The sequence below is a fragment of the Lagenorhynchus albirostris genome, chromosome 3, assembly GCF_949774975.1.
Source record: "Lagenorhynchus albirostris chromosome 3, mLagAlb1.1, whole genome shotgun sequence".
NCBI lineage: Eukaryota > Metazoa > Chordata > Mammalia > Artiodactyla > Delphinidae > Lagenorhynchus > Lagenorhynchus albirostris.
Window position 1 is genome coordinate 124,820,405 of NC_083097.1, and position 10,565 is coordinate 124,830,969.

Here is a 10,565-nt window from a genome sequence, read left to right on the forward strand (position 1 = left end):
CTATCTAGAGGACAACCAGAGGCATGAGGGCTTGCGGGAAGTAAAGCAATTGGGCTTCACTTAAGTGTCAAGAAAAAGGTAGGCAATAGCAAAGAATGAGACAGCAGGCACAGACAGGGACCTGGAAATGAAAGGCCTTCGTGGCAGACATGCACACAAGCTGCCCAGATCCCGCTGCCCAGCCGTCAGCTCCACAGGGTCTGCCTCAGCTACAGAGAGCCATCGGGCCTCAGTCCCCACCAGCAACAGAGGGAGGCAGGGTATTTTGGCTCACTGTGGGGTGATGCTGAAGGGGAACATTTACTCCCAAGCTCCCCACCCGGTTACCTGAGGCTTTGTCGGGCCCGCTTTGACTTCTTCCTCTGCCCATTCCTGTGTCCTCCCCTTTCTTTTCACAGGTGTTGATCCTATATCAACATCTAACACCCCAAAGTCCATCCCTGTGTCTGCTTCCAGTGAACACAGCCTGCTCTAGCCTGGGATGCCAAACTAGAGACTGGACTCTGTTCCATCACCAGCAGAGTTCAATCATTTTTCCTTTGAAACACAGACAATCCAGATGCAAGTTTACCCAGATTCTAACATTCTTCAGTGTAGACAGGCTACCTAGTCTATAACTTGTGAAGAATTCCCAGAGAACTGGCTGGCACTAATAAATTCCTCCACTCCTCTCTCACTGTTAAGAGGGAAATCTTCCTCACCACCCATATTTCCTCGTAAAAGAACTTCATCTTGAAGACACTCCTGCCGTCTTTCTTCCCACAGTGCTCCTCATAGGAGGAAGAGGGGATTTCTCTGACTGGTCAGTGTAGAAGAGATTCGAGGTTCTGGGTGCACCCTCACTTCCCCTGGGATGGGCTCCAGCAGAAAGGAGACCGCTGTAGACCTGTGCTCGAGGCCATGCAGGAAGCTTGGGGACAGTTTTGTACCTGCTGGGAAGCCTTTGGTGGCCCTGCCCTGCCAGGCACTGGTGAGAAGCATGAGCACACCCATTCGGCTCCACAGTCAGGCAGCAGCCCCCCAACCCAGCTTCAGTCAGTAATAATGCTGACATCTTAATCTTCATTTTCCTGATGCTCAGTTAGTTCTCAACTTGGGCAGGGAAGAGGGATGCTATTTTCCAAGCCCTCTAAAATACCCCAACACTCATAATCCAACAGCTCAAAATATCTTGATGTATCAGTTTCTCAGCACTCAAAGCATATCAGTAATTGTTGTGGAATATAAACAAATGGTCAAATAAATGCGTGTTACTCCACCAAAAAGGTATAATCCCACCAAGAGGAATTATGACTGTGTAATTCAGTGGAGGGCTCCACCCGCACACACTGGGGTTGACGGACAGAAGCTTCAATTGAATTGCTGATTCAGACGGCATAATATTGCCTTAGTGGTGAGCCACAGCATGTTTACACAAGGGAGAAGCCAGTGAAAACCTCAGAGTATGTTCATTAGGAATTCAGCCGAATATTTTGAGTGTGAGGCCCACAGGACTTTCTAAAAAGGTTAAAGGGTCTTTTCCTCTAATGTACGTGAAAAAACAAACAAAAAAAACAGACAAGCATCTTTCTTTGATCATTGACTAGAAGGTAAGCAGAATGGTAGGGTATCAGCTTAAAGAGCATAGGATGGGAAGTCCATAGACCTTGTTCCTGACCCTAGTCACAGATTTGCTAAAGAACCTCACTCTAGTCATTTTAACTCTCTCAGCTTCAGTTGCCATGTCTGTAAAACAGCTGTGAGAGTACCTGATATGCTCTGCTCACAAGGGTCTTATGAGGATCAAGTGTGATGTTTTATTATAAATCATGCTAAGGGATAACATTTATTGGGTGCTGTATGCTAAAAACGGTGCTTCAGTCCTTACACCTTTAGTCCCTGCAAAGCTGCCTCGTTTGTGCTGCTTGACATCAGTCCAAAGTGACCACTTATTTTAAAATATGAAAAATGAGAAGAAATATGAAGAATTGAGAGTGAGAAGCAAGGATTTTCCCACCACCACGACCCCACCTTTCCCACCCCCTACCCTCCCACCTTCCACTTTCTCTCTCTCTCCCCTCCCCTTGTAGCTGTTCCACATTCTAGCTGCATTCCCAAACTTCTTGAAACAGAACGCTGCCAAAACAACACACGATCCTCCTCAAAGCATGGTCCCGTATGGTATTTTCAGGAGCCGTAGGAGATTTATGTGGGAAGGAGTCAGCACGTGTTGGGGGGATGCTGGTGACTAGCAAGAGGCCATTACCTGGGGCCAAGATCTCCAGGCATTTTAGGGAGGGGCTCTGGGTCTTAAGCTGGATAACTGTAGGAGGACTGCAGCGAGCAGGTTGGGTTACTGAAGTTTCTGAGCAGAGAGGGAAAGGGACATGAGGTCAGCATCTTTCCAGGCTGGACATCCTGGAAAGCTTGGGTGGGGGCACCTGGCAGCAGCAGTGGGCTTGAAGAGCTCTGCAGGATGATGCCTGTAGCCTGTGTCACTAAATCTGACAGTTCCACAGGAGCACAGGATGACACACCTTCCAGGCTGCAAAGTCCACTCTCATACCACCTTCTCTATTTTTGCTGTAAGTCTATGCCTATAGACTGCTATACCATTCTTTAATTTTTTTTTAATGACTTCAATTTTTCCTTCAGGAAATTTATTTTTCAAAGGACATTTTAAACATCACTGTCTGTGGTAGAACCCTCTAGTACTCACCCTTTTCAGTCCTCTTCTTTCCAGGCACAGGGGAAGATAATAATCCCGGCACGTCCCACCACCTCTGCGCACACTGCCTTGAGCTGGGTGGAGCCTCCTGTTGGGTCTGACCAATGGACTGTGGAGGCATGAGTCAATCATCCAGTGAGACCAATTCAATAACTTGTTCTATTTATTAAAAACACAAAACTATTCTATATAGTTTCTACATGTTGACGTACTCGCTAGATGTAACCATAAATCTATAGATTTTAGAAATGTCTGAAAGGACTCACAGCAAACTGCATGCAGTATCACCTCTGGGGAGGCCACCTGAGCTAAAGATAGGGAAGGGGAGACAGCGGTAAAAGGAACTTGAAATTTACCTGTATCATTTTAAATTTTCACAAGGAAAGTGTGTTTACTTATGTAAGTAGAAAGGGCAAGGTGAACAGCAAAATGAAAAAAGGAAATAAAACTGGAAAGTTATGTTGGGGCTACGTTTTTTTGTTTTGTTGGTTTTTTTTGTTTTTTTTTGTTTTACATCTTTATTGGAGTATAATTGCTTTACAATGGTGTGTTAGTTTCTGCTTTATAACAAAGTGAATCAGTTATACATATACATGTTCCCATATCTCTTCCCTCTTGCGTCTCCCTCCCTCCAACCCTCCCTATCCCACCCCTCCAGGCAGTCACAGAGCACCGAGCTGATCTCCCTGTTCTATGCGGCTGCTTCCCACTAGCTATCTACCTTACATTTAGTAGTGTATATATGTCCATGCCTCTCTCTTTCTTTGTCACAGCTTACCCTTCCCCCTCCCCATATCCTCAAGTCCATTCTCCAGTAGGTCTGTGTCTTTATTCCTGTCTTACCCCTAGGTTCTTCATGACATTTTTTTTCCCTTAAATTCCATATATATGTGTTAGCATACAGTATTTGTTTTTCTCTTTCTGACTTACTTCACTCTGTATGACAGACTCTAGGTCCATCCACCTCATTACAAATAGCTCAATTTCGTTTCTTTTTATGGCTGAGTAATATTCCATTGTATATATGTTTTGAAGCATCTGAAATGCCAAACTAAGAGTTTGTGCTTAATGCTGCAGGCACCAAAAGCCAAGGAGAATGTGTGGATTGTCACGAGCAGGTCCTGATCCGGGCTGTGACAGCACCTCCTCCTCCTCAGGTGGGCACGGGGGCTAGACATACGTGAAGTGCCCCAGAGCGTCTGTCATAGAGTGAGTGCTCTGTCAGCATTTGCTGCCGCTCTTTTCTCTTCTTTTCCTCTGGCCACGCTGACCTTTCCCTTTCTCATAAACACGCCAAATTCTTTCTGCCTCGAGGCTTTCATACGTGCTCTTCCTTATTCCTACTGTTCCTTTCTTCCCTCTCCTTCTCATCCTTCGAGTTCAGCCTAACTAGTAGCAGCTCAGGGACACCTTCCACTACCTGCCTCTCTAAGTTGTTTCCCCCAGCCCACTCTGTGTCTGTCAAAGCATCCTGTTGGTTTTCTTTAGGACACTTATCACAATTTGTAATTACATCTGGTGGCGGGGGGGTTGTTTGTTTGACCTGTTTATTCTTTTTCTCCCCTACTCACAAGTATATAAACTTCACAAAGGTAGGGACAGAATGTGTTGTGTTCACTGCTGTTCCCACGACACCCAGTAGAGTTGTTGGCACCAAGTAGAGTTAGAAGTAGCAGTAGTAATAATAATAATAGTAATAGCTACTATGTTGAGCACTTACTATGTATCAGGCATGTATTTACATGTCTTACATACTCATTTAAATGTCCTAATGACCTTTCTGAGTAGGCATTCACCTTGTCCTCATTTTACAGATGAAGAAACTGAGACCTAAGAGAGATTAAGAAATTTTACTAAGATCACACAGCTGGTAAATAGCAGAGCTGGGATTCCAGTCTTTAGTGCACTACGATATTTTATTGAATGATGAATGCATTAGTTAACACAATGCTGGTTTGTGGTATTCCTGATGTCCTTATACTCCAAGTGCAAATAGTGCAATTTGCCTTAGAATAAATGAGAACGATTAGCCTAATCGATAGAGTGAGTGTCTGCAGGGAGGTCATGGCCGTTAGGAGGAGAAGGCAGCTATTTTCCATTGAGAGGCAGTAAATTGAGCTTTGTGTGACAGGGCTGATGGCCGGGCTGCAAACAAGGAGCAGGGTGTGCTGGCAGAGATGTGGGAAGCTCATCCGGCTCCAGACCACATCACCTGGAGAACACTCCCTGCCAAACCCAGTCACAGCCAGAGCTCCGAGAAAGGAATTCTGGGAGCAGCGGAGAACTGACCGCCCCAAGGACTATGCCAAGTAAGAGAAACCAGCCTCTGAGTCAGATGAGGGAGATTTCTGTTCTGTTCTGGCCTGGTCTTTAGCGGCAAGACCTTCCTGGACCCACAACTTACAAGTCCTGTTAGGTGGATCCCAACAGCTGCCAGCCATGACTCTGTGTATGCAGAAGTCAAGAGGAAAAATAATCACATGTGTTCTCACCATGTGCCAGGTACTACGTGAGGAGCTTTAGATAAATTATCTCCTTTAATTCTCATAATAACCCTGGAGGTTATTTCAACCTTCATTTTGTCGATAACTGTTTATCAAGTCCCTGCTACGTTGATGAAGTAAGTACTATTTTTTTTTTAAATAAATTTATTTATTTATTTATTTTTGGCTGCGGGCAGGCTTTTCTATAGTTGTGGCGAGCGGGGGCTACTCTTCGTTACGGTGCGCAGGCTTCTCATTGCGGTGGCTTCTCTTGTTGCGGAGCATGGACTCTAGGCACACGGGCTTCAGTAGTTGTGGCACACGGGCTCAGAAGTTGTGGTGCACGGGCTTAGTTGCTCCACGGCATGTGGGATCTTCCTGGACCAGGGCTCGAACGTGTCGCCTGCATTGGCAGGCAGATTCTTAACCACTGCACCACCAGGGAGGTCCCAAGTAAGTACTATTTTTAATTCTCTTTTACAGATGAGGAAAAAGAGACTTGGAAAGATTAAGGAATTGGCCCAAGTTAGATGCTGGCAGAATTAGAACTTGAACTCAGGTCTGCCCGGTGCCAAAACCCTCCTTCTTAACCTCTACTCTGAATTGCCTTCTGATTTTTAAAACCACCATTTATTTCTATCTATGTGTAAGGTACTGTACTATAATCATTAGGAGGAATTATTCAATGAGATAATGTTGCCTGGCTCATAATAAATGGTTACTAAATATTAGCTTATGTTATCCCACATATTATATGTTTATATACTGTGATGGTTAATTTTATGTGTCAACTTGGCTAAGCCACAGTGCCCAGATATTTGGCCAGACACAGCTGGATACTGCCGTGAAGTTAATTTTTAGATTAAATTAACATTTTAATCAGTTGACTTTGAATAAAGCAAATTACGCCCCATAATGTGGTGGGCCTCATCTAATCACTTGAAGAACTTAATAGAAAAAGTCTGTCCTCCCCCAGGGAAGAGAGAATTCTATGTCCAGACAGCCTTGGGATTCAAGCTGCAACATCAACTCTTCCCTGGGTCTTCATCTTACTGAACTGTCCTGCAGATTTTGGACTTGGCAACCTCCACAATCACATGAGCTAATTCCTTAAAATCAATCAACCAATCAATCAATCAATCAATCTATACATATACACATTCTCTCTATACATATATATACCCATTATATATATATTACACACACACATCCTACTGCTTCTATGTCTCTGGAGAAGCTTGACTACTAGAGATATATATAATAATGACAATAATCGGATGAGCAGATAAAAGCTGGAAAGGTCTATATTAGAGGCAAAGAATTCAAACTGCCCAAATTCTTCTAGAAATCTAGCTCCTAATGAAGAATACAGCCTACAACTGTCACAATCATCTCCACTTATGTGAAAAGCTGATTTTCCTAATTCGGTTAGAAATCAATTAGAGATTAATGGTAGTTCTTCTCATTCTCTCCTCCCTCTAGGCCTGTTTCCCATCCATAAAATGAGGACCGTGTGACACTTCATGACAACTGCAGAAACAAATGGGCAAGTCCACTGAAGGTCAGGTCCTGCCTTTGCCACCCTCCCGGCTCAGTGCAGAATGCGTGGTGGCAGTGAAGGTACTGAGGAAAGAGCCCCTGTCTGGCAGCCAGAAATTCCGTGGGCGGGTCCCAAGGTCACCACTCACCAGCCTGGTCACCCTGGGACAGATCTGTTTCACAGGTCCCGGCTTTAGTGTCCTCCTTACCAAAACAGTCATGATAATGATTACTCTGAGGGTGACTGTAAAAATCAACATGAGATCTTGTTTGTGACATTATTTTATGAGCGGCAGGTTTTCCCTCTCAGAAGGCAGTCTGACTGTTGAGTAAATGCAAGCACATCAGAGCAGGGTCAGCCCTCGGTCAGCCCGTGCTCTGGAATCAGCTGGCCAGGATGGTTGATGGTCCCTGTTCACGTGCCTCATTGCTTCTGCTGACAGGGAGTGCACGAATGGTCATGACAGCCCCTTCAGTGGCAGGCATTTCACCTCCAAATACTTGGTCTCATGTTCTCTTCCCAACAGCCCCATGAGGTAGGCAGCCCAGGGAGGAAGAGGTTAAACTCAAGGCCACATCCCAAGGTAGAGGTCTAGCTTGGCTGCAGCCCCATCCAGACTTGAAATCCTGGGTCTGTCCCTCCCCATCTCCAGGTAAGGTCAGCTGAGAGTCAGAACTTAACCTAATGATTCAGGGGCCAGAAAAGCAAATTGATTCGATCACAAATCCTCCTTCGAAAGCCAAGGCCCACCCATCACTGCGGAGGATCCAGGAGACAAAGACTGGGAAAAGAATTTAATTTGAAAAACAACAACAACAACAATAGGAAAGCATCCGCAAGACTCTAATCAGAGAATCGGCTGCCTGGAGAACTGAGAATCATTTGTCAAATGTCTCCTGGTGACAAAGCGAGAGAGAGGCATGGACATATATACACTACCAAACGTAAGGTAGATAGCTAGTGGGAAGAAGCCGCATAGCACAGGGAGATCAGCTCGGTGCTTTGTGACCGCCTGGAGGGGTGGGATGGGGAGGGTAGGAGGGAGACGCAAGAGGGAGGGGATATGGGGATATATGTATATATATAGCTGATTCACTTTGTCATACAGCAGAAACTAACACACCATTGTAAAGCAATTATACTCTAATAAAGATGTAAAAATAAATAAAATAAAATAAAACCACACACACACAAAAAAATGTCTCCTGAATCTCAAACTTGATCTATCACTTTTCCTATTATTTTAGGATTTGGGAGAAACGAAACACATTTTCATATGACTAAGCTCAGTCACCAACTCACTCTGTGACATTAAGCAAGTCGTTTAGTATCTCTGAGTCTCAGTTTTTCTCTTCTAAAAACAACAATGTGGTACAATATTAGTTTCCCAAACTTCAGACATTAGACTATTGGGATCATGATTTTTGCCATATATGTGCACCACAGCTAATGTTTACCTAGTATTGTTCCTTACACATATTTATGTATTTCAAAAGGAAATCCGCTATCACTTCATAAGTGTAAAAACAGAGCCTCGCATCAATACTTTATAGTGAATACATAATTATTACAATTTTTTTAATTCTCGCATTCCAGATCCCTGAAAGCATTCCTCATACTACCTCTGGGAATCGCTGGCCTCCAGCTCTGGCATTCCGCCAGTGAAAAACCTTGATCCCTTGCAGCACTGCTAACTCCCAGGGAAGCCCTTCCTGATGCCCTGCATTAGGCTAGTTCCCTCTGCACATCCCTGTCGAGGCACTGATTGTGCTTCTCTGTCATTCTTAGGAAAGTCCGTCTTCCCTGCTAAGAGGCAATGGCTGAGGGTACTGGTAGTGCTCACTGCTACATGTATCAGCTTGGTCACCTTACTTAACAGTGTTACCTTATGTCTCCAAGACTCAGTTTCTTCATCCACAGAATGAGGTTAATTTTTTCTTCAGTGAATGTAATCTGAAAAAAAAAAGTTAAAAATAATTCAGGTGAGAAAGGCAGAAGAGACTTAAGAAGGTAGCCCAGAACGGTTGAAATCAAGGGAAGAATCTATCAACTGGAGGAGATAGAAGCATGTTTACGTTATTCAATATAATCTACATTATTCAACATAATTCACTCCATTCACATTATTCATTACAACTATTATGACCACAACTGACATTTATTTAGTGGTTACTATTGTGTTAAGTGCTTCTTAAGCATGATTTCATCTAATCTCCACATCCATTATTATTCCCACTTTACAAATGAAGAAATTAAGGGTCAGAGAGATTATGTGTGTGGTCCGAGGACACAACTAGAAAGTGGCAGAGCAGGGATTGAACTTGAGTCTGTCTGACTCCAGGGCCTATGCTCTCTTCCCCATGACAAGGTTCTTGAACTAGGCACCATGGTCACTCCTCCTTCAGGCCCCAAGCTGACCACCCACTCCCCTCCACAGACTCTGCTGCTCATCCCATGACCAACTGAATGTGAATTCCTGATAAGACACTGCAGCATGTGTCTTATCTCTTTTGTAACTGTCAATTTACTTCTGAGCCATCCCTCTTCCTATCTTTCCCTTTCTGATCCTTCCTTTGGGCATCACCAGATTAAAGTACGTGGCCTTCATTGTGTAACGGGACGCCAGTGCCCCTCCCCCACCAAGGCGCGCCAGTGGCTCTGGGTGACCTATGCCACTGAGCACCGGCGAACCTGGTGGCTTCTAAACAGAGTTCCATGGTGGGAACTCAAGGAGAGAGCATCTGAGAGAGTGGGTCAGCTTCATCCTTATTACAAAATTGCTCCCTGCATTGTATCATTTGATCAAGGCTAAACTTGGGAAACTACTAACAGAATGGCATTCGGCAAAGAGTGCAAAGACCCAGGCTTTCTTCTGGCCAGGCCACTAAGTAGCTGTCTCCAGGTCTCAGTGTCCTCATTAGTAATATGGAAATGACCAGCCTGTCTTACAGCACTAGTGGGGGAGCCAAGGAGAGATAGTGGACAATATTCATGTACACATGAAGTATGCATGAAGTGGAGAGGTCAACAAACCCATGTGAAGAATTATGATTAAAAGCAGTACCTCTCTCTAGCATTTGAAACAACCTCTTTTCCCTTCTTCCCTTCCATGGGTCCTGGCTTCCATTAATCTACTCCCATTCATGCTGTTTTCATTTCGTCTTCCCAGGCCCTCCAGATGCCATCTCCTCCCTCTGCATAAATGCAAATTATAGGAGGTCTTTGGGCCCTAAATCCAATTGATTGTTGTCTCTGATCCAACAGCCTGGGCTGCTGATTCAGTGTGACCTAGAGTAGCCACCAGCCTAAATAGACCTGCTCCCTTTGTGCTCATTTACATTATCTTGGCCCTCATCACCTCCCTATCTCTTCCTTAGAGATCTCTGGCCATCGTGGGACAGGCAAAACTGACTGGGTCACCATCTCCATTATTAATCCTCTATGCTCACAAGCTCTCAGATGAGGCAGCCACATGAGAGTGGCCCCATCTCTGAGAAGCACTGCCCTCAATTCTGCTCAGGGCCAGCCTAGCCACCTGCTGCAACGGCCCCACAAATTCCAGAAATTTGATGGACAAGCCAGAAACTGAAGCAACAAGTCAAAGAGATAAAGATTCTGATTAAAATATTCCTTATCAAGAGCCAAGACATTTGCATGATGCAAGACTTCTCTGCAGGGCCCTTCTTCAGCCCAGAGCGAGAGGATCAGAGCATTCCCTAATCCCACAGATGGTTGTTCTAGGCAGGAGCCATGGGACTATAGCCTCCTCAGCAATAGCAAATTCAAGGGCATCGGGTCCTTAGCTGTATTCAGAGGACCCTGCGCCAGGGCCCAC

The 10,565-nt window shown here is 44.8% G+C and overlaps 1 protein-coding gene across 3 annotated transcripts in view; it reads left to right on the forward strand.

Annotated features, from left to right (window-relative positions):
- Positions 1-7,742, forward strand: part of ADRB2 (adrenoceptor beta 2) — a 97,249-nt gene extending 89,507 nt beyond the window's left edge. The window contains exons 2-4 of one of the 3 annotated variants that reach the window (XR_009539621.1): positions 4,839-5,016; positions 6,673-6,810; positions 7,383-7,742. Coding sequence is in view for 1 of the 3 variants with exons in the window: in XM_060143930.1 (XP_059999913.1) it covers positions 4,839-5,016; positions 6,673-6,691 (197 nt within the window). In the remaining 2 variants the exon portion in view is untranslated. Of the gene's footprint in view, positions 1-4,838; positions 5,017-6,672 lie in introns of all 3 variants that reach the window. The other 2 variants (XR_009539622.1, XM_060143930.1) reach the window with 2 other exon arrangements.
- Positions 7,743-10,565: the final 2,823 nt, after the last annotated feature.